Here is a 23932-nt window from a genome sequence, read left to right as displayed (position 1 = left end):
AGAAATGCTTCAGGTGTGTCTAGTTTCCTCCACTTAAAGCTCCCAGAAGGCTGGCATACGATGTGGCTACTATGCAGACTGTACCTACACCTACTACATAGGGCCGGGCGACGTGCACGAGGGGTCCCACTGAACCCTCGTACCTACACCTACTACATAGGGCCGGGTGACGTGCACGAGGGATCCCACTGAACCCTCGTACCTACATCTACTACATAGGGCCGGGCGACGTGCACGAGGGGTCCCACTGAGCCCTCGTACCTACACCTACTACATAGGGCCGGGCGACGTGCACGAGGGGTCCCACTGAGCCCTCGTACCTACACCTACTACATAGGGCCGGGCGACGTGCACGAGGGGTCCCACTGAGCCCTCGTACCTACACCTACTACATAGGGCCGGGCGACGTGCACGAGGGGTCCCACTGAGCCCTCGTACCTACACCTACTACATAGGGCCGGGCGACGTGCACGAGGGGTCCCACTGAGCCCTCGTACCTACACCTACTATATAGGGCCGGGCGACGTGCACGAGGGATCCCACTGAGCCCTCCCAAGCAGCCTATGAACTTGATACTCTAGTTCACACTTTGTGAATCTAGAAATTGAAACTCAGAAATTTCCAGCTCCCCCAAAGTCAAGCAGTTAGCAAGCAGAAGGGTCAGGATGAAAACCCCAATCTCCAAGACCTATTTCTGTGCCCACCCCCCACGCAAGTGGCACAAAAAAGAGGCTGTTGCCTAAAGATTAAAAAACCTACTTTGTTTTCAACTTCATCCGAACACCTTTTTCTAAAACCCAAACCCAAAGCCCCATTATTAAGAGTGTGCAGGCCTCAGGAGGGGAATGGCCATACCCTGAACAAGCACCACACTCCTGCCGGCCACTCAGTTAAGTTGTCTGAACCTTGAGGTCCATGGGTACAATGTTACAAAAGCACCAGAGACCCATGCTTCCAGCAAAGTGGCCACTAGAGCCACGGCCACTCCCTCCTGTTACAAAACATCTAGAATAAGTAAGTAGTCATGATAGACCCAGAGTAGTAAACTATCATTGCAAGGTAGTTTACTACTCTGAAAAGCTGGGCAGGTGTTTGACAGATGCCAGAAACCCCTGGATAAAAAGGAGCCTTGAAGGGCACACGTCAGTAGACAAGGTGGCCACAGAGAAAATCTCCAAGGGACAAAGACAAGCTTGTCCGTCTCACCGCAGCTCTGGCTGAGGAAGTCTCACGAGCAGGCTCCCAAACAGATGAAGGATTGGTCTCTACACTGCGTGATGGCCAGAAAACCCAAGCCACAAAATTTCCTTCATGTGCCCTGTGCTGGCAGCACAGCAGGGGCCCTCCCAAGTCCTCTCAGGAAGCACTCGGCCCTAATCAAGAGATCAGGGAAGCCTCAGATTTGATCAAACAGGAGTCCACAAGCAGATACAGGATACAAAATAAATAAGAAAGTATTTCACGGGGCTTCCCTGGTGGCGCAGTGGTTAAGAATCCGCCTGCCAATGCAGGGGATACGGGTTTGAGCCCTGGTCCAGGAAGATCCCACATGCCGCAGAGCAACTAAGCCCGTGCGCCACAACTACTGAGCCTGTGCTCTAGAGGCTGTGAGCCACAACTACTGAGCCCGCAAGCCACAACTACTGAAGCCCACACGCCTAGAGCCCCTGCTCCGCAACAAGAGAAGCCACCACAATGAGAAGCGCACGCACCGCAACGAAGAGTAGCCCCTGCTTGCCGCAACTAGAGAAAGCCCACATGCAGCAACAAAGATCCAACGCAGCCAAAAATAAATAAATAAAATGAAAATAAATTTTAAAAAATTTTAAAAAAAAAGTATTTCACAAACAAGGAACAAGAGGCTATCAAAAATAGCCAGATTTTGGGACTTCCCTGGCGGCCCAGTGGTTAGGACTCCACGCTTCCACTGCAGGGGGCATGGGTTCGATCCCTGGTCGGGGAACTAAGATCCTGCAAGCTGCATGGCACGGCCAAAACAAACAAACAAATAAATAAGCAAAAAACAGATTTTGTAGAAATGAAGAAATTAAAACTAATGAGTGGGGGAGGGAGGGGCTTCTTCATTATAAAAAAAAAAAGCAAGCTAATATATGTAGAGGATACGACAGATTTAGAAAATCACCATTTTGCAACCACCAATGTGATAACTGATAAGGCAATGACCATCAGTGAATGCTACAGCCATAGGGTAAAAGGATATTCAGGACATCTCAAAGTGTCACTTCCCAGATGATTATAAATTTCAGAGGGAACCAGTCCTCTCACAGTGGAACGTGGTGTCAGCCTCCTGTTGTGATGCAGGTTCCAGACACATGACCTGCATCGCGTTCTGCCAAAGGGCTGAACGTTTCAGACACAATCAGACAACCACTGGAGGACAGCTGTAGGGTACTCTACAGAACAACTGTCCTAGGCTCTTCAAAAATGTCAGTGTCATAAAAGAAAACAAACCAAAAATGCAGGGGACGGGAACTGTTCTCGATAAAGAGACTAAAGAGACAATAATGAATGCAATGTGTGATATGTGATTATAATTCAATTAAAAAATATTAAAAAATGAAAGAGCCACAAACTGAAATGACTTGGAGATATTTTAATATAAACTAGATATTAGCTAATTTTATTAGCAACATTACATTTCTTGGGTGGATGACCGTATCATGGGAACAACAGAGAAGGTCCCTTGCACTTACTTTCAAATGGTTCAGAAGTAACATAGAGAAAACACAAATCTCACAAAATATTTACACTTAGTTACCTATGAGTAGGGTACAGAGGGATTCATCAAACTGTTCTTTCCACTCTTTTGTAGGTTACAAATTTTTCAAAATGGAAAATATTCATCGGACTGGATTAAAGAGTAGCTTCCTCACAGCTTACAAGACAGACTGGAAGAGAGGTCTAATGAAGCTACCCAGAACGCAGAAGAGTCAAAACAACAGAAAACATAACAGAGGTTCAAAGACTAAGAAGACAAAATGAGAAGCTCCAGCCCAGGATTTCCCAGTCTTGGCACTGTGGGCATTTTGGGCTGGAGAACTCCTCTTACAGGGGCTGCTCTGTGCTCTGCAAGGTGCCCTGCAAACCCCACGGCCTCCACCCACAAGATGCCAGCAGCACTCCTGGCCCAACCAAGTGTGACAACCGAAAACGTCTCAGGACAGTGCCAAATGCTCCCGGGGGGCAAAGTCAGCCCAGGTAGAGGACCTCTGCAGTGGAACCTCACCTAGCTGGAGTTCCAGAAGAGAAGAGAGAGAACAGGGAAAGGCAGCATCTGAAGAGACAAAGGCTGACCAGTTCCCAGAACTTATTAGACACAATATGTACTCAGATCCATATCAAGCAGGATAAATGAAAATAAATCCACCCTTTGACATATCACAGTGAAACACCAAAACCAAAATATCCCAAAAACATCCAGAGAGAAAAGACAAAATCCTCAAAACCAGTCTTCCCAAAAGCAACACTAGAAGCCAAAAGGTAGCAAATATCACTGAGAGAAACAGTATTGAGAGAACACATCTGTCAACTGAATTATATATCCAGCATAACTATCTTTCAAAACAAAGGCAACACAATAAATACAAACCTGACTTTGCCACCAACAAACTTCTATAAGGAACTTCTTAATGATGTACTTTAGGAAGGAAACGGAGGGAGAGCAAAGGTCTAAGATATGAGAAGGAGTAGTAAGCAAATAAATGGTAAATACAGTGACAAGCAGAAAGGGAATTAAAGCTCACATTTATACTTGTTCACAAATATAGCACTTCCTCCTCTATTGTTAGACACCAGTAAAAGACATACTATCAGTTCAATCATATGACTTCAAAATGATAATTAGAGTCATCATCTTACAACTGCCACTTTAATAACTCCCTCAAACAGGCAGGGCTGTGCTACTGCTTCAGAAAGGCTAAGGGACCTGCCTGGGGTCTCAGCACCAGAGCTGGAACACCTTTCTTTACACAATGACTCCCCCAGGCTCCTCCTCTCCTGCACCAAGCAGCCCTCCTGAAGAACAAGCAGGGCCCAGACTGGGGGCTCTAGTGCGTTTCAAGCACCCAGCCAAGCCCCTCACAGATCCCACAAGTTGTCCTGCACCCTCGGCCTGGAAGGCCCTTTTCTTCCCTGCAAAGTCAAATGTCAAGCTTCAACCCCTCCAGCCACACCAGCCCCAGTGTCACCTCCTGCTGCGATTCCAGCTGCATTTAAGATCAGGCGATGCCTCGCAGCTTAGTGCTCAGCTGGAGTTTTCCGTGCTGCCATGGTATCCTCTCTGCCCTGGAGAGACTGTAAGGCCCTTGGAGATAAAGATCACGTCTCTAATTCTTTTTTCCTTTTTCTTCCCATCTCTCACACAGCCAGAATAGTGCTGGGTCAAGTTAGCATTTGGAAAATTGCTTGCTGACTGGATTTCTTTCCCCCTCAAGTAAGATATCACTCCCAAGATTTTATGAAGCCCTAGGCCAACAGAAATGTATTTCCAGAGCAAAGGAGACTTGAAGGAGATAAAAGACAAATTACAGAGACAATGAGACACCTGTGAGGACTTCGCTCTCTTTTCTCTGGAGCTCAGCCAGGGTAATTTGAAGTTTAGAAGCATGGATTTTAGATACTCAACTGTATTATTGCACGTCGGTTTTAAAAACATACGTATAACCAATTTAGCTAAACAAAGACCAGTTAAGACACAAATTGAATTTGGCTTAGACGTTAAGATCATCCTCTTGGGTAGATTTTAAAAAATGAGAGAAAATGAGTACCTTGCCAGTTCCAGGAGGCCCTGCCAACAAGACAGCTCTTCCAGCCATTTTCTTGCTTTTGATTAATTCCACTATCACACCACATGCCTAGACACCACAATAGAAAGAAATAATAAATCAATATTAAAATGTTTCACAGGAGGAAAAAGTCCAGTGCCTGGTCCACACAACTCAGACTCATCGAGTGCCAGGACACCACAGGCGCTGTTCTAGGTGCCAGAGGCAGTAGAGGGCCATGGAGCTCATGTCCTGGTGGAGGAGACATACAAACACAGAATCTCTACTATGAAGAAAAAAGGGCAACAAACGAGCAAATGGCTGCGGGCAGAGGTTACTCTATAATAAAGAGTGATCTGGGAAGACCTCTTTGACATTATATTTGATATACGAAGCTGCAGGCAGGGCAGGAGTCAGTGTTCCAGGGAAAGGAAACAATAAAGTCAAAATACAGGACTGAGCTTGGCATGTCCAAGGGACAGAAAAGCTGTGCTGACCAGAGTTCAGAAAACAAGCAGACCGGGAAGATGGGGTGGTAGAGGCAAGAGGGGCAGCACCCAGAACAGAATTTCCAGTCCATAGTAAAGTTTGGATTTTATTCTACGTGTAATGGGAAGCCAGTGAAAAAGCCTTAGGCCACATGTCATGTTCTGAAAATTTGTTTTTAAAGGATCTTGATGGCTGCTATGTGGAGAACGGACAGGAGGGGTACAAATGGGAGCAGTGGCATATACTCCAGGGGCCCACACACCTCAAAATTGGAAACAAGACTGTGTGTATATGTTCAAATGTGCATTTTTCCAGGGAGGGGTCACAGCTTTCATCAGATTCCCAAATTAACCCACTAACGGCTAAGAATCAATGACATATTCTACTAGTTGGCCATCAGTTAGCTATCCCAGAATGCTGTAAGCAAATGCTGCACGTGAGGTTTAACCTACGGCATCCTAAGATCCAAGGAATGCCCTTCAAATCCTCAAGATTAAATTACTTGTTTGTTCGTATATTTTAAATATTCTGAGAATTAAGCCATTTACAGCATATATATTATATACAGACAGGTACGTACATTATATACATACAGCATGTATTTCGCATATACATACACGTATATACAGTTGACCCATGAACCCTTGAAGTTAGGGGCGCCCAACCTCCACGCAGGCGAAAATCAGCGCATAACTATACAGTCAGCCCTCCATATCTGTGGTTCAGCAGCCCTGGATTCAACCAACTGGGGGTCATGTAGCACCCTAATACGTATTTATTGAAAGAAATCTGCAAATAAGTGGACCTGTGCAGTTCAAACCCATGTTGTTCAAGAGTTGACTGCGTACTGATACGTGTGTGTATATATGTTTAGAAATTCCATAAATGGGTTCCTGGTTTTATGTATTTTAGAATATTTAACTCTAAAGGAGTAAGGCTGAGAAAGTCACACTCCTTAAACACCTAATCTCAAGGTTTCTCACACTGATCTAAAAACCTAAAGCACAGCTGTCTCCAAGGTGCACCGTCCCCGCCTCAGGGCAGACCCACAGCTCCCCTCCCTGGGTGGTACCTTGTGGACAGGGTCTTGTGAGCACATCTTATCTCCTCTCCCGCTTTCCCCATGGACTGTGGAGACGTACCTTGGTCCCACACTTAGCCCCTCAAAAACATGGGTTCAAGGAATGCATGTGGATGTGCCCTATTCCATTTCTGGCTCAGCTGGAAAAGCACAGTACACTTAACAGAGCCTAGAAGATATTCTTCAAATGCTGCATTTCTAAAAAGACAGAAGAGCCATTATGGTCTTTCCACAGTAACCTCTGATATCATAATCCTCAGCACTGGAACTCTTTGGGCAACTCAAAAGAGGTAGAAGAGCCTTTGCCAAACTTGGCTACGTACTCTTAATCACACACTTCCCCTTCCATTTAATCTTCTTCCATTTAGGCTCCTTCTCTCCAGTGAGACATGTCCAGTGAATTCCAAAATTTAAAAAGTATGAACTGGAAGGGCCTTTAAAAGATGACCTAGTCTAACTCTCATTTTTCAGATGAGGACATTAAACATCAAGGAGGCTGCTAATGTGACCAGACTCAGACAAGGACCTGGTAGCAGAGGTGGGATGCCCAATAATTCAGTACGTAAATTCTGAGTCCCTATAATGAGTCAAGTTCTGGGTATATACTACTACCCGGTCTCTGTCCTTGGGAAGCTCATATTCGTATGGAGGTACACAGCGTCAGAGTTAAGAGTATGGATTCTGGAGTCAGATAGACTTGGGTTTAAATCCTGGCTCTACCAATTACCAGCCGAGTACCCTTAGATCCATAACCTAACCTCTAGGAACCACAGTTTCCTCATCTGAAAACAGAGTTCATAGCATAGTGGCACAAAGGCTAAAGGGTTTATGGTAAAGTATACTAATGTCTACAACTTACTTTGAAATGCAAAAGCAGATTGCTAGATGGATAAATGAGCAGATAGAAGACAAAGCAACAGAGTAAAATGTTACTTGTAGAATTCAGGCACACAGGTACGCCCTACACAAGTCTTTCAACTTTTTGGTATGTCTGAAAAGTGTCATAACAAAGTGGAGGAGAACAAAAAGACAATGGAAACGGAGCTGCTTAGCACAGCGCTCGGCACATGAAAAGCGCTCAACAATGTCAGCTACTTGCAGAGACAGGCCCTCCGAGAGCAGAAGCTGGAAAAAGAGAAATTTCAAAGTCACCTTGGCCCTGTCACTATTTCCTCTCTGGAAACCTGATGTTCCAAATGGAAACCAGAGGCTTCTCTTTGGCCCTTTCTATTAGCACAATCAGGCTAGGAGGCAAGAGTCTTACCCAGGAGTTCTGTAGCTGCCGAGCCACCGCAGGGGAGGAGGGGCAAAATGGGCTGACGTTAGGGCTGAGGGGGGCCCGAGGGGGGCGGTCCTACCACAGAGCGCGCTGCTTCAGGAGTCAGGGGCACACAGGCATAAACTCCAGCATTACTATTACTAAACTGGGTGGCAAGCGGATGGGTGAAGTGACCTCTCCCACCCTTAATGTTCTCATCAAAAAAAAAAAAAAAAATACACACACTCACACACACACACACACACACAAAGAGCCTGAACAGTTTTATGATGATAATGCGCGCGAAGACACTTGGCACCAGCATCACTTAGTAGAAGTGGGCTTAACTGGAATGTTCAGAAAGGCCTCTGTACCTGCCACTTGCTCAGGCGGATCACCTCCCGACTTTAAAAGCCCCAGAGCCTCCCACTGCGCTCACAGCAACTCAAACGCCGTGCCCGGGCCCGCAGAGCCCCGCAGGAACTGATCCCCGAAGTCTAATAACGGCCCTTCTGTTCAGCGGTTTAAACGCTTGTGTCTGAAACGCGAGCTCCAGGAGAGCAGGGACCTGGCCCATCTTCTCCCCGCCGACCCCCGTGCCGCGCGGACGGCCTGGCCCAGAGCGGCGGTCAGTCAGGACTCGCGGCCAGGGACGAGGCCGTGGGGTCGTCGCCGCGCCCCGGGACGTCCTCCCCACGCCCCACCCCCAGGCCAGGTCCGCGCCGCCCGGGCCCACCTCAGCCCCGTCCCCGCCTCGGTCTCCCCCTCAGTTCAGTCCCCCCGCCTCAGCCCCCGCGCCGCCGCCACACCTCGCGCGCATTCTCCTGGCCCACGAGCCCCGAGGCCGCCTGCTTGGCCAGGCCGCTCTCGTCCAGCCCCAGCCCCTTCACGTGGCTGTGGGAGGCGATGCGCTGCGTCTTGGTGGTGCTCTTCACCTCCTCGATCTTCATCCTGCGCACCTGGAGCCCGAGCGCCCGCTCAGCCCTAGCAGCGCGCAGCCGGTTACCACGCGGCCGTTACCAGGCGGCTGGTCCGGGCCCGCCTCGGTCAGCTCCCCATTGGCCGCGGCGGGAACGCCTCAGCGCCCCATTGGCTCCTGGCTGTGCCCGTCGCGGCTGCCGGGGAGGCTCCGCCCACCCGCTTCCGGCTGTGTCCCGAGGTTGGCTTCCCCTGCGGCCTGCGCTTCCTGCCCGTGTGGGCCCGAAAGGGCCGCTGAGCCCCAGTGAGGGCGCGAGTCCCGCTCTTCACGGCGCCTTCGCGTCCTTGATCGCACTCGAATGGATACCCTTTTGCGGAGCTCAAGTTCGACCTCGGTGTTGGATATGAAGAGACAGGTTTAGAACTTAAGCTTCGACTTGCGCCCACTAAGCAGTTTTCTGACTCCCACGCCTTTCATCTCCCTGGGGATGCCGTGCTCAGCAATCCTTGGGATTGTCCTCCTCTGCTTCTCCTCGCCTCCACCTCTCCCTTTACTTAGATTAAGTTGGCTGTGGATGACGTTTAGTGTAATTCCTAATGCAGATAAAGATGCGGGCTAAAAGAGGCCCACTAACTTACGAAGAACGCACAGCAAGTAATCAGAAGAGTTGGAACTCCACCTGAGGACTTCAGGCTTTGCAGCCGGTGTAAACCTCATCCCATCCCACGACCTCAGATGAGACAATTAGCCAGCGGCTGTGTCCTGTCCGGTTCCATGATGATATTAACACACCCCTGAAAAGTGTACTCTTTCCATCCACCCAGTCATTCCACAAACATTTGTTAGCACCTGCTGTGAGCCAGACACTACAATGCACTAGGATGCAGACACAAAATACAAAATCTCCAGCCTTGACAAGCTCAGTCCTTAGTTGGGAAATTTGCAACATGAGGTGTGCCAAAGCAGGTACACCCACGTGGTGTGCAAGCCCAGAGCAGGGCCATCTGGAACAGCTGGAGAGCCAAGGAAGGCACCATGAGGTGGTAACGCCTGGACCGATCCCTGACAGAAGGATAACATCCTTGGAAGCAGATGGTATGTCACCATTTCACAGATGAGTGGACTCAGGTCCAGAGAAAGGGAGGGACTGGCCCAGAACTCAGGGGAGCTTGCATTAGGGTTGAGACAGACCTGAAGTCAAATCCAGTTGCAGGAGTTCCTGACTCTCACATCTCCTTGTACTTCTCCATCATAACTTTTGAGTCTAGGTTTCCGATTACTTTCAAGACTATCAGGTCAATGTTAGTCTCTCCCACTAAATGGCAGGCATTAAGAAAGTGTAGACCACATCTGTGTTCATCATTTTAACCCCAGTGTCTCCATACAGCCTGGCTCACAGTTAACACTTCTTATAAATTCAGTAGGGTTCTGGACCCTCACATACACACAGAATCATGCAGTTTTGCTGCACGTATTTTACACAGCGGATCTTATGGGACTTGATAATGGTTTCTGTCAGTGAATGGAACCTTTTGGCCCCCCACTCCCCCTCCACCAGAGCTGTTACATCTTTTTCCTGCTAAAGAACAGTTCAAACATCTGATCCAGCCTAGCATTCTCTTTTTACAGGTGAGGAAACTGAGGCCCTAAAAGGGGATGGAGTTTGTCCAAGATCACAAGTTGAGCAAATGCCTTTCCCAGGCCTAGACCCCAGATCCAGTGTGCAAAGAAGCTGGGCCTGGCTGCAGAGCCAGGCAGATCCTTTCATTTCAACAGAAGACGACGCGGCAGGCCAGTGTCCAAAGTGTGCCAGGTGCATGAAGGTAGGTGAGGCCCATAGCAGTGGACAGGGGTTATTATGCCCGCCCAGCACCCTTCCTACCTCTTCTGGCCACCTTCACTCTAATTTTCTGTAGAGAACCACCCTTCCCCACCTTGGCATCTAGGCGGTTTAGATGGGTTGACCCCCTCCCCCCCAGCTTTATTTCAGGAATGGACACGGGACCCTGGCCTGACCTATCAAAGTATCCCCTCCTCCCCAGAATAGTGATTGGTTCAGAAATGTAAGTGGACAGTCCAATGACACTCAGACCTGCACTTTTACTGGAAATATCAGGGAAGAAAGAGACTTGGGTCCTAGGTTTCCAGGTCATCTTTGCCACTTCATGGGAAGACTGTCTGAGAATGAAGCCAGCACAAAGGAAAGGAAAGCTGGCAGATTCCTGATGAAATCCTTTACGTCCCCAGATCCAGCTTTGCCCTACTTGGCAGTGTAAATGGCACTGACATTGGGGCTTAAAATAACTTGAGTTAGGGTTCCACCCATGGGTTTGTGCAGTGACACACATACAAGGAATGGAGTGGACAGTTGCATCCCAGCTTGTGCTGTGTGACAACCCCAGACCTGCCTGCTCTCTCACTCTCGCTCCCATGAGCCTTGCTCTTTCACCTCCAGGCCCTTGACCCCTCTTTTCTCCAGTCCAAGCTTGATCATCTCAGCCACTTGGTTCCCAGCGCTTCTTCTCCCTCCTTGCTTTGACTTCTTTCACACCTGACCTTTGAGCCCACAAGCCCAGGTCAAGCCTGCCTCTGCCTTCTCCAACATCTTGAGAAGGCTGCTGCATGTGGAGGGGGGGCAATGACCTAGGGGCCCCGTGAAGCCACACATTGTCATGGTCTCCAGGCTCAGCTGAGTGCTGAGAGCGTATCCTAACTAATAGGACATTTAATAATGGTCTGCAGTAATCTAACAGCGTGGCACTGGCGTAAGGATAGACATATAGACCAATGGAATAGAATAGAGAGCCCAGAAATAAACCCTCAGTATATCAGCAAGGGCGCCAAGACCATTCAAAGGGGAAAGAGCTGAAACTTAATTCTTTTTTTTTTTTTTTCTTGGCCATGCCATGTGGCATGTGGGATCTTAGTTCCCCAACCAGGGATCGAACCTGCTCCCCCTGCAGTGGAAGCGCGGAGTCTTAACCACTGGACCGCCAGGGAAGTCCAGTAATTAAGTCTTGATTTGGTGGCTTGAGGCTTAGCATAAGCCACTGCATTTTGGGCCCACTGTCTTATTTTTAACAATTTCCTCCTTTTGACCAGTCTCTCAGCCTGAGAGATGCAATACAAATTTAAGGCATTAGCGCTATTCCCAGCTACCACTCTGGAGGCCTTGCAGCTTCTGCTGACCCTCTGTGTGGTGCTCACAGGTTATGACGTCGGGTTCACGTTCTTTGTCAGTCTTTCCTTCGTTCTTTTTCTGATGTTTCAGTTGTAGGGAGATCATTTGCTTGGTGGTTAGTGGCTGCGAACATGCATTTAAAGCTTTTGAGAGAATACAACGCACTACAAAGATTATTACGATGATTACAAGCAGGATAATTCCCAGTGTCTGGGGTGCGCTTCAGAGCCATGGTCCCCAAGATCCAAACCAATCAGAATCAAAATCAAAGAAAGTCCCTGTTGAAGAGGTCCCTTTTTAAGCTAATTGGCTTAGTCCCTGGTCTTATATTCCCACATTCTCACCCCCCTTTCTGAGTGTTGCCAACCTAATTGGCATGCTTGTTATTTCAGCCCCAGGCTGATTTCTGGGGACAGAAGGGACACCTTAGAGGTGGTACAAGACATAAAATTAAATAATGTTGCTGGCATCTTAGAGGTGGTACAAAGACATAAAATTAAATAAAGTTGATCCACGTAGTGAGAACATTATTGCCCTTTTAATTCTAATTTAGTGAGTCTTAGGGGGTAGAGTGTGACTTTAACCCCTTTCTAACGCTTGCTAATCTCTCTTTATTAAAGATCCTGATTCTGAGGTTGTTGTGGTTCCCAGCTATTTATGGCAAGTGATAATGTTTTCCTGTGTAAGGGAAATAATTTTATTTAAGTCAAACTTAAAGAAAAATATGAAGTTGTAGGTGGTACCTGGATATTGCATAAATTATGAAGATGGTTCATATCACTGAGGTTGAAAAAAACTTGACATAAAACAAGGATCAGCTGGCAGCAAACAGAGGGCCTGAGCAAGTCACCTCTCCTTGTCCTCCTCCCTCTGCTGTAAAGTAGCAACAACAGCACTTCCTAGGATTATTGAAAGAATTCAGTGAGATCTTTTACAATGGGCTCAAGCGCTGGGAGGGGCACAGAAAATGGCATCAGAGCTTTGGAACATAAAGACATGGGCTATTTCTGCCTTGGATATCTGCCTGCTGTGTGTGTGTCCTGCCCTTCGTGGTAATTTTGTCATGCTTTTCAAACGGAAACAGTACCCGAGGGCACTCACAGGAATTGCTTTGGCGCCCGAGGCAGGAAGTGGGGCTGGGGACGGGGTCAGGTTAGCCAGGGTGAGGCCTGTGCCTCCGATTGCAACCTTCTCTGCTGGGGAACAGTTTCCGTCCGTCTCAGCAGGCACCTCCCACTGCGGTGGGGAAACCCGACAGCAGATGCCGAGAAAGCAGCTGGAGCCTGCAGGTCCCCAGGGCTCCGTCTGGACCATCGTCCCGCTGGCGTCCCACTGGCGTCACATGGCAATGGGGTCAGAGGTCAGGGCAGCCTGGGCGAAAGCAGCAGGTCTGACCAGAGGACAGGCCGTGAGGCTATTTCCAGTGTAGGTCTTAGCTGTCAGACTCTGATTCTCCGACCAGGTGGGAGGGAGTTAGGAGCCCTTCACTGATTTAATAAATGGGAAAAGAGACTCCACACTCCAAGTAAAGGTTTGTATTAGTTTCCTATGGCTGCAGTAACAAATTGCTACAAACTTAATGGCATAAAACAACACACAGGTATTCTCTTACAGTTCTGCAGGTCAGTGTCCAAAATGGGCCTCACTGGGCTAAAAGCAAGGTGTGGGCAGGGCTGCGTTCCTTTCTGGAGGCCCTGGGGGAGCACCCACAGTCTGGGTTTTTCCAGCTTCTACAGGCTGCCCACCTTCCTGGACTTATGTTCTGCTTCCACCTTTAAAAACAGTAACGGCCAGCGGTGTCTTCTCATGACGCCATCTCTGATTCTGATCCTCCCGCCTCCCTCCTATAACGACCCTGCTGACTACATCAGGCCCACGGGATAATCCAGGGTGAGCTCCCCACCTCCCCCATCCCCGCCATCGCAAGATCCTTAACTGAATCACACCTGCCGAGTCTCGTTACCATGTAGGGCAACACCATCACAGGTTCCAGGACACGGACATCTTTGGAGGCCACTGTTCTGCTGTGGCCAGGCTTCCCTCCAGGGGTCCCATTAGGGCCCAGACTGATTTCCCCAGGCTTTAGTCCAGTATCAGAGAGCACACTTTTCTACTGCCTGTCCTGGAAAAAATTCCAGGGTTTTCTCCGATTGTGCTAACTTGGGTCACACGCTCACTGCCAAACCAATGGTCATGGCTACTGGAATGGACCTGAGTCTCAGGCCCACCCCTAGAGCTAGCGTTCAGTCAGCCCCCATCGTGACCTGGAGGAGAGGAGTGTGATACCTCCAAGGAGAGTTGAGGAGTCTTACAGAAGAAGAGGGAGGGGACGCCGACCACTGTAGACCTTAAAGAGTTTGTATCCATATCCAGGTGGAAGGTGTGCTCCCAGGCACACAGCCGGCACGAGGTAGGGCCGTGATTTGAACCTGTGTGGGACCAGTTCTTGCCAGGACATCAGCTCCCACCCTGCAGCTAACGGGGCATTAGCAGATCTGTTCAGTACTCGGAGTGCCATGGAGCACAGTGGTGGCCTGGGTGACAACCTCATCTGAGGTTACTATGGGACATGTCGAGGAAGGTACGTGGTTAACACAATCACTGGCAAGGTAGATACCCTCAGAGAAAAGGGAAATTTCCATTTTACTCCTAAAAGAATCTTTAAAGCCAAACTCAAATCAAAGAGCAAAGTATAATAACTTCCTCTGAGCAAATTTATAATTAATCCTGGATTAATTGGCCTTAATGAAGTTGAATTAATTACTAGCTGTTCGTAAAGAACTTTGAACTACCTTCGTACAAAATGGCATTAAAGAAACAGAAAGGAACCAGCATCGCATTAACATTAAGAACAAACCCCAAATAATCGCAGTTCTGCAGGCCGTTCCCTGTCAATCATTTCCCAGGGACCAGGCCCAGCCCTGGAACCCAGGCTGGGACCCAGAAGTCTGCTGCAGAGGATGGTGTCTTCGTGGGCTGGAGGTTTGGAGGTGGGTCCACTCAAGAAACAGTTATGGAGCCTTTGATGGGCCAGGCCGAGGGCAAGCAAAGATGTGTAAGGGGTCCTCAGCCTGCTGGGACAGGGAAGAGCACCAGGGCACCAGCCTGGTCTAAAGCAAACTCGCCTCACTGGGGGTAGAAGCCAGGATAGAGACAAAGGACAAAGGACAAAGGAGGGGGCGTGATGTGACCTGCATTTTGCTGGCAACAGGGCTCCAGTTCCTACAGGGTGTCCCCCACACTCTCCCTGGCTCTTGGAGTGAGCTTATGACTCACACCTGCCTAGGCAGAGGTCTGTATTTCTCTGCTTGGTGCAGGGGCACAGCTGACCCCAGGATACAGTCTGAATCTGGCTGACTTTTCAGACAACTCAGAGCTGCCGTCTCCTTGGCACTTGTGGAGACAGGGCTGGACCCCAGGCTCCTGCCGGGGCAGCACTTGTCTTGGAGCCAGCTGTGGTGGGAGTTGGAGACGGTAAGACCTGGCTTAAAGCCCCAGCCCTGCCGCTGGTGAACGCTTAGGTGTAAGTCGGGCCGGGTAACTGCTACAGCCCGCAGCCCCAAGTCTTGGTGGCTTCACTAGGCAAAATGTCTCTCAGATTTCAAATAGAAACACTCTCGTCTCTTGAAAAGTGGGAAGATGAGGCAGTGTTGGGCTAGCATTCCCGCCTGGTGTCGCTTGGCCGAAGCTGAGCCGCGGCTCCCCATCTGTCGACACAGGACATGTGCTCTCCACCTCCGCGGTCTCCACCACCCCGGGCACCTTAAACCCTGCTGATTTCTCTCCGGCGAGTCACCTGCCTGGCCAGGGCAGACATTTCAATTTGTGATCCGTGTTGTTGCCCGTGGGCGACACCTTTTCTGTGGGTGACATTTGAAGAGCATGAGCGTCGCGGGCCCTCCCCAGCACGCGCGCGCGCACACGACCTTCTGCGTACAGTTTGGCGGCCCGCTGAGGCCAGGCTGACTGCCCGGGTCCGAGATTCTCCGAGCAGCCTTCCCAGGTTTCCCGCGCTGGCTCTTCGGCACGACGGGCTCAGCTTCGCGGCCCGCCCTCTCTGCCCCGGGCCTGGTCCTTCCACCGCTGCTGTATTTCCCCAGGGCTTCTCGGGGTCCGTAGTGGTCTGGTTCCGTCTTTACTCCCGGTTATTGTTCCCCCCACCCCGGGTCCTCCATGTCCCGCGGGGAGAGCGACCTGTCCCCGCGCGGTGGACAGAAGGCGCCGGGTGCCCAGAGGGCGCTCAGCTAGAGCCCGTGGAAACGAACGAACGAACGAGAGGACGAACGGAGGGCGGCCCCGGCCCCGGCCCCGGGCTCCCCGGCTCGGCGGACTGAGCGAGCGGCCGGAAGCTTCGGCGCCGGAACGCGCGAGCGGAGCGCGGGCGGCGGGGGCCGGCTTAGCGGGCGGACCGCAGCGGCGGCATGGCGGGCCGGCGGGTGAACGTGAACGTGGGCGTCCTAGGCCACATCGACAGCGGCAAGACGGCTCTGGCGCGCGCGCTCAGCACCACGGCCTCCACCGCCGCCTTCGACAAGCAGCCGCAGAGCCGCGAGCGCGGCATCACGCTCGACCTAGGCTTCTCGTGCTTCTCGGTGCCGCTGCCCGCGCGCCTGCGGCCGGCGCCGCTGGGGGCCGAGCCCGAGCCCGAGCCCGGGGCCGAGCCGCGGCTGCAGGTCACGCTGGTCGACTGCCCCGGGCACGCCTCCCTCATCCGGACCATCATCGGCGGTGAGCGCGGGCGGGGGCGGGTGCGGGGCTCGGACGCGCCGGGGCGGGGGAACCCGCCGGGAAGCCTCTCGCGCCGCCCCGAAAACAGCGAAAGTGTTTTGGGTTTTTTTTTACCACATGCGTTCGTAATACACGCACAGGTGAGGGAAACTCAGAGACCCCGAAAGTGCCCAGAAGGTGTCCACTCGCTGTCCTTTGGTCTCCTGCTGCCCGTCTCCGGAGTCAGCCGCTGTCCCCTCCTGTGCCATTTCGGAGGAACTCCGTGTGCAGGCAGCGTTCCTGTGTATATGTCGACCCCTCCTTTTCTCGTTCTTTTTTTTTTTTTTCCACAAAATGGTACCACCAGTCAGATTGAGTACTTCACTCAATACTCGGGCCTCCCCATTCGTACATATAAAGCAACATCATTCTTTTTAAAGGTCACGTGCAATTCCGTTGTACACTTGCACCACCATTTTCTGAATGTCTTAATGATGGACATTTATGTCGTTACTCATTTTTGCTAACGATGCTTCAGTGAGTTTTATAGAACAGACGTCTTTGGTGGGTGTGCTAGTGTGTCTGTAACGAAAGACCCTAGAACTGAGATGCTGGGGCAGAGAGTCGTGATGGGTACTGCCCAAAAGCCTTCCTGAGATGTACCATTTAATTAATTTTAATTATACAAGTAGTACATGAATACCTTCTACTTCTGAAGAAATAGAACGTTACAAACCAGGCAGAAAGCCCCTAATTACCCCTCCCATCTCTCCAGAGGAAGCCACTAGTACACGTCTGTGGATTACTTTTCCACACCCATTTCAGTATACTTGACTCCATGGACAGGTGTTTTGTTTATATAGAAAAATGGTAGAGTAACACAAGCACATGGCACAAAGGGTGTATATATAGTTCAGAGACTCCCCCTCACTGCTGACCCAGGGACCTGGTACCTCCCTGCTCTCCACTTCCTCCTGTCCCTTCCGGTGGCATTCTCTGCACCCACGAGCACGTATAGGAACACTACTTGGTCAGATGGTTTTATCGGCCTGCTGGTGGGCAGCTGCACTGATCTCTCGCTGGGCACAGCGGGCCCTGCTGTATGATGAGTGTTGAGTGCTTTCACCTTGTCATCCCCTGTCTGGTCCATGCTGCGGGCGGTCTGAGATCATTTCCCCATTTTCAGGGGAGGAACTGGAGGCTCAAAGAAGAGCAGGAACCTGCTCCGGTCCCCCGCCTCACATCTTCTACTCCGGCCGTGTTCCAGCCACAGATGCATGTGAAGGGGCACGCGATCCTCTCTGCTCTCCCCTCCCCTTGTAACTGATTTCTGTTTGGTCACATCCAGGTACATTTTAGGACACGTTCTCTGAGCCAGTGTAGGTTGGAGGTTAAAAAATGGGAAGGCAGATTGTTGGTCTTTTCTTGTGACAGGTGTAGGGAGTGAAGGACATGCTTCTGGAGTCTGTGGTGAGGCCTGGCTTTCTCCCTCACCGACCTTGTGACCTCGGACGTGATTCTGGACCGTCCACACTCTGGCAGATCTCAACTGGCTTTGCTTTTCTTGCACGTTTGCCACTTCCCGGGCAAACACTGCAGGGAGTGTGGTGGCTACTGTTCAACCATCGAGGGACTTGGGACTTGGGGAGGCTGTACGAAGTGGCCGACCCAGGGCTCTGCTTGACTCCAAAGCTGCCACTTCCCGGGTCACTGTACTCTGCCCTCCCCTTCCACATGTACGTTTGTGGTGTTTCTTCATAGGACAGAAGGTTTCAGGCGCCAAATTATAACGCCTCCAAGCATTTGACAAGTCCTTGGTTTAGACTGTAAATTGTTGAAGAAATGAAGAGGGATTTCTCTCCTCTTGTACGAAGATTGCGGCTCTTACGTTTCTCTTGCCCCTGAGAGGGGAGACTCTCCTTGTCTTTTTACAGGTGTTAACATGTGACCTGAGCACATTGCAGTGGTGGGACCAGGGCTGCTACTCTTCTTACTTCAATAGATGAGATTCCCACCCTCCACTCAGGGAAGTGAGAAGAAAAAGTGGCTTTTTTCCTTTGGGGGGATAGGAGCTGCATCTGAGTGCCTGCCCGGGCCCACGCCTGTGGCTACAAACTTGCGTCTATGCGATAATGCTGAGTGATGGGGGTGTAGTGGGGCATGGGCCCCACTCTTCTGATGAGAAAACTGAAGCTTGGAAAGTCAAGTTCCCTGGGTAGGCGTTGGAACCTGCTCTGCTGCCCCTGACCTGGGTCTGGTGAATCCCCTTCATTATCCTCGTGTTCCAGAGGCCACGCGTGTCTCCCAGACCTCGTCCTTCCTCTCCAGACGGTGGGCCCTCCCCTCCTCCCTCTGCTGACCCCCCACGCGGTGGACAGTCTGCTCCTTTTATGGATGTTCTTCAGATCAGGTCAGCCGTCAGCTGGAGACTGTGCAGGCGCTGCTCATTGCCCTCCCAGCGCCCCACGGTCTGACCTCTGCCCTCCCCTGAGCCTCATCCATGGCTCCTGACCTCCAGTCACGCTGGCCTCCTCCTACCTATTGGACGGGCCAGCGTGGCACCTGCTGTGCCCTCCTCCTTTAAGTCTCAGCTCGAGTGTCACCTCCTTGGAGAGGCCTCCTCTGACCTACCGGCCTAACGTGTCCGCAGCTCTCTACCATCACACTCTCTCACGTCCATGTTTTGTTTCCTGCTAGCCCTTGGTGCTGTCTGATACGCTTGGCGTGCTTGTTGATGGCCTCTGTCCTCCACGAGAGCACAGCAGGAATTGGGCCCGAGCCCGGCATGTAGGAGGCACTCGGAAGTCCCAAATGAATGAAGCCGGGGTTGGGGGGGGGGGCTGGCAATCAAAAGTCACCAGCAGGGCCCCTCTGGGGGCTGCCAGCAGAGCCAGGCGGAGAGTGCGGTGCGCTGTGCAGAGTGACTCATTGGGGCTCTTTGCACAGGGGTGACTTGCTTTGCTGGGGCATGGTGGAGCTTGCCCGGTGGCGGCACAGCCTGGGTGGGGCTCTGAGGCGTGAACCTCCTGTCTTGTCTGTTCAGAGCCAGGGGTAGCTGCCAGCACTTAGCAGCTGGAAATGGGCCTGGTGAGTGGGGAGAGGTGTGGAAGGTGAAGGCGGGATCGTGTAGAGTGGTGAGTGGGGCTTAGATCGGGCCCTCGGTGCGGATTTCTTCTAAGGGCCCTGGAATGCTTTTAGAGTAGGTTTGTGACGTGATGAGGCCGGAGCTTTAGAAGGAGGCAAGGTGGCTGAGCAGGGGCTCCAGCTGGCAGCGCAGCTGTGCCCGGATTGCTGGGAGGCGGGGCTGCCACCGCGGTTCCCAGCTCACTGGGAGTGACTCAGACCCCTTGCTGAATGCCCTATCCGAAGCAGAAGGAAATTAGAGTGACTGTCTGAGTTCCATGATGATACCTCTGAAGTTTAGTGTATCTTAAAGCCAGCTCTGTTTAATTCTATCGCTCCCCCAAAATACCTTCATGTACAAAAAGATCATTTTTTAACTTAGAGAAAATTGGGTTTTATCTCCTTGATCCCTGTGGCCATAGATAAAACTCCTAAGTGGTGCTGGGGTTAATAGTGACAACAGTACTTAGCATGTATTTAGTGCCAGCATTGTGACTTTTTTGTTTGTTTGTTTAACCCTCAGAGCAATCCTGGGAGGTAAGAGGTGATACTCCCATGGGACAGATCACAAGGCAGAGGCTCAGAGAGGTTAGGGAACACAGATCAGAAGGGTCAGAGCTAGTTTGAACGCACGCTGATCTGCCCACGGAGCACTGACATTCTCAGTGTGAGTGGACAAGGGTGCCCGTCCGCTCCAGGCCCTGTGATGGTGTTTCTGGGCAGTATTTTTCTCTGAGTTGTTTTAGAGTATAAATCTTTCAGGGTTAGAACTTCAAAAAGATTCAGTAATGTATGTTTTAAAGACTTGGGTGGGAGTGAGGGACTTGGACCCATCCTCAATCTCACTCTGGCAGGAAGGAAGAGGTCTGAAAAATGCTGGTATCTTGGCTTGGCAATTTATAGTCCTCTGGTGGCTGCTACGATTAACAGTGCATTGTCTCCCAGGCTTTTGTTCCTGTGGTTAATGAACAGCAGCTCTTTTGCTACGACCGTCACCCTGATCGCTAGCCTCCTGTGCCCCCCCGACGCCCCTCCGTTTAAGCGGTGCTTCCCGCCAGGTTTGGGCTCTCTCTGGACCCCCTGGCTGGAGCTGCTGATCTACCAAGACTTGCCTTGCAAGTCTGACTCAGGGCTCCTAGCTTTGGAGGTCAGTCAGCAGCCCTGGGGGTGCCTGTCTCTGCGGCCTGGGAGAGAGCATTCTTTATGACACTGAAGCTACTTCCCCTTCTCTGTTTTTCCAACTCTCTGTGCTCGTGTGACAACATGAAGAAGCACGGTCCCTTGGGCCGTTTTATCCAGGAGTGCGCCTGCAGTCTGTCTGAGATGCTCTCTTTGGACCCCTGAGACAGGTTCATGTGCGAATGACCGTGTGCTTTCCACCAGGTTTTTACACTGCTCTTTGGGCGTCTGCACTTAGTCCCCAGCAGGCAGTGTGGCCCAAGCAGAAATGACAAACCAGAGGCCTGGCCACCCCAGGAATGTGGATGTTTTTCTGATGCAAAACCAACCAAACAAACAAAAAAGACACTCTGGTTTTCTTAGCCCCTAGTCTTTTAATGAATCTGTCCAGAAATGCATTGTGTTATGTTATGGTATCATACGTTTGTCCTAAAGTATTGAGGCATATTTAAAGGCGTTGATGTAAGTGTAAATGCTTCTTTAGCCCTAGCTTCTTTAGCTCCTAGAATCTGTTGGGTCTTCATTTCCTTTTCCTCAGTGCGCACCTGGGCAGGACTCCCTCTCCTTCCAAGCTCAGCGCCCTCAGCGTCTCCAGGAGACGCAAGTCCAGCTCCGTCTGCGGCACTTTCTCTGCCCCTGGATAGTGGGTGACTGCTTGGGTTTGGGTTACAGTGTGGGAGCAGCATAACATCAGAGACGCGGCCTTGAGTTTAAATGACTGCAGAATATTTGAGCAGGAACCAACAAGAAAGAAAAGTGGAAGCAGGTAGTCATATTTCATTCTGTTGGGGTACATTTTTCTTGTCGTGGGGCTTGCCCTTGAGAACAAAACATATCAAATGCTAAATCAAAGAATATTTTGCAGTCATGCTAAGAATAGAAAATAATGCAGACTTGCCTTGATGAGACGAATATTTTGCTGGAAGGTTATAATCAAAGTCAGAAGGAAATCATAGCCACAGCTTTTGGTAAAGCTGTAATCATTTAAAATTAATTGCTTTTAAACTTTTCACTTAGCATCTCCTTTGTGGCTCTTGGGTTTTTCTTCAGAATCACTCCATCCAGGTTGGAATAAGATTCGGGCAGGCGCCCCAGGAACCAACCGGTAAATTAAGCCCTGAGACCTATTCCCCTCTGTCTCATCCTTGCATTGGCCAGGGCCTGGACCACGCTGGGCCTGAGTCTCCCTCTGACCAGCAGGCCTTCGAGGCCGTGCTGCGCAGGGTGACAGAGATGACGGTCTCTGAAGCTCTGGGTCACCTGAGGTGACTAGGAGGCGTTCTACCTGTTGTTCCCGTTAGCCTGGAGGCCTCTGCGTGGCTCTAGGGCCAGGCCAGGGCCAGGCACAGAGTGGACAGTCAAGGCTGTTTTTAAACATTTGTACTGAGATATAATTCACATTCCGTAAAATTTGCCCATTTCAAGTGCACACTTAAGTGTTTTCAGCCTCTTCACAGAGTTGTGTAGCCAGTGCCACAGTCTAAGCTCCACCACTGCGAAAAGAAACCCCACAGCCATTAGCAGTCCTGCACCTTCTCCCTGACCCCAGGCCTGGCAACCTCTAATCTACTCGGTGTCTCTGCCCACGTGCCCATTCTGGACATTTCGTATAAATGGAATCGTACAATATGTGGCCTTCTGTGTCTGGCTTCTTCTACCAAGTGTAATGCTTCCAAGGTTCATCCATGTTATAGCAAGACCTATACTTCATTCCTTTTTTAAAAATCTATTCTTATTTTTAATTGTGGTAAAGTACATATTACATAAAATGTACCATCTTAACCATTTTTAAGTTAATAGTTCAGTGGCCTCCATCTCTAGAACTCTTTTTATCTTACAAAAGCTAAACTCTGGGCTTCCCTGGTGGCACAGTGGTTGAGAGTCTGCCTGCCAATGCAGGGGACAGGGGTTCAAGCCCTGGTCTGGGAAGATCCCACGTGCCGCGGAGCAACTGGGCCCGTGAGCCACAACTACTGAGCCTGCGCGTCTGGAGCCTGTGCTCCGCAACAAGAGAGGCCACAATGGTGAGAGGCCCGCGCACCGCGATGAAGAGTGGCCCCCACTTGCCGCAACTAGAGAAAGCCCTCGCGCAGAAACGAAGACCCAACACAGCCAAAAACAAACAAACAAACAAATAAATAAATAAATAAATAAAATAGATAAGCAATAAGGACATATTTATAGCATAGTGAATTATAGCCATTAAAAAAAAAAAAAGCTAAACTCTGTGCCCATTAAACTCCCCTTTTCCTTCCCCCATCATTCCTTTTTATGGCCAAATAGTATCCATTATATGGATGGATCACTTTTTAAAAATCCATTATCAGTTGAAGGATATTTGGGTTGTTTTCACTTTTTGACTATTATGAATAATCCTGCCGTGGATGTTTGTGTTCAGGTCTCTGTGTGGACGCATGTTTCCATTCTCTTGGGTTTATACCTAGGAGTGGAATTGGTGGGTCAGAGGGTAACTCTGTGTCTGCTTTTTGAGGAACTGCCGGACTGTTTTCTGCAGCAGCTGCACTGCTTTGCCTCCCACCAGCAGTGTAGGAGGGTCTGATGTCTTCACTGCCTTGCCAACACTTGTTGTTGTCTGTCTTTTTGATTGTACCCGTTCTAGTGCGTGTGATGTGATATCTCATTGTCGCTGTAACTTTCATTTCCCTGATATTTTCTTGTGCCATTTGTATATCTTCTCTGGAGAACTGTGTACTCAGATCCTATGCCCTTTTTTTTAGCGGGTTATTTGGCTTTTATTATTGAGTTGTAAGCGTTCGTTATGTATTCTGAATACCAGTCCTTTATTAGGTATATGATTTGCAAATATTTTCTCCCATTCTGTGGATTATCTTTACTCAGTAATATTTGAATTAAACAAATAATTGAGTTGGATTAAATAAATGAACATATTTTGAGAGGATTAAATGTGCCCGACACATTATTTAGGCTGTGGTGGGTGTGTAGGAAGTGCCATTTGCTTGTTTCTGGAAGGCCTTTAGAGCACCTCCTGACCTCTTCCTAGACCTGCCCACTCCTGTCCTTAGTGCCGACAGGAGGCGGCTCATCCTGTCTGTCCACCCCTGGGAGGGTCTCGTCCCACACTAGGGTCTTGTGCAGATATGTTTTGATGGCCCATATGCTAAAGTCTTATTTTATTTTATTTTATTTTATTTTTTTAAATTTTTTATTTATTTATTTTTTAAATAAATTT

General features: G+C 50.1%; 2 protein-coding genes across 4 annotated transcripts in view; one reads left to right on the top strand and one right to left on the bottom strand.

Annotated features, from left to right (window-relative positions):
• Positions 1 to 8655, bottom strand: part of RUVBL1 (RuvB like AAA ATPase 1) — a 36368-nt gene extending 27713 nt beyond the window's left edge. The window contains exons 1-2 of one of the 2 annotated variants that reach the window (XM_036869776.1): positions 8422 to 8655; positions 4788 to 4874 (exon numbers count right to left, since the gene is read on the bottom strand). In XM_036869776.1, coding sequence (XP_036725671.1) covers positions 4788 to 4874; positions 8422 to 8562 — 228 coding nt within the window. In that variant the 5' untranslated portion in view covers positions 8563 to 8655. The remainder of the gene's footprint in view (positions 1 to 4787; positions 4875 to 8421) is intronic. The other variant, XM_036869777.1, reaches the window with a different exon arrangement.
• A 4670-nt stretch (positions 8656 to 13325) lies between these two features.
• Positions 13326 to 23932, top strand: part of EEFSEC (eukaryotic elongation factor, selenocysteine-tRNA specific) — a 162082-nt gene continuing 151475 nt past the window's right edge. Inside the window, exon 1 of one of the 2 annotated variants that reach the window (XM_036867681.1) lies at positions 13326 to 16440. In XM_036867681.1, coding sequence (XP_036723576.1) covers positions 16134 to 16440 — 307 coding nt within the window. In that variant the 5' untranslated portion in view covers positions 13326 to 16133. The remainder of the gene's footprint in view (positions 16441 to 23932) is intronic. The other variant, XM_036867680.1, reaches the window with a different exon arrangement.

Source organism: Balaenoptera musculus, chromosome 11, assembly GCF_009873245.2.
Source record: "Balaenoptera musculus isolate JJ_BM4_2016_0621 chromosome 11, mBalMus1.pri.v3, whole genome shotgun sequence".
NCBI lineage: Eukaryota > Metazoa > Chordata > Mammalia > Artiodactyla > Balaenopteridae > Balaenoptera > Balaenoptera musculus.
This window is presented reverse-complemented; position numbering and strand designations above follow the sequence as displayed.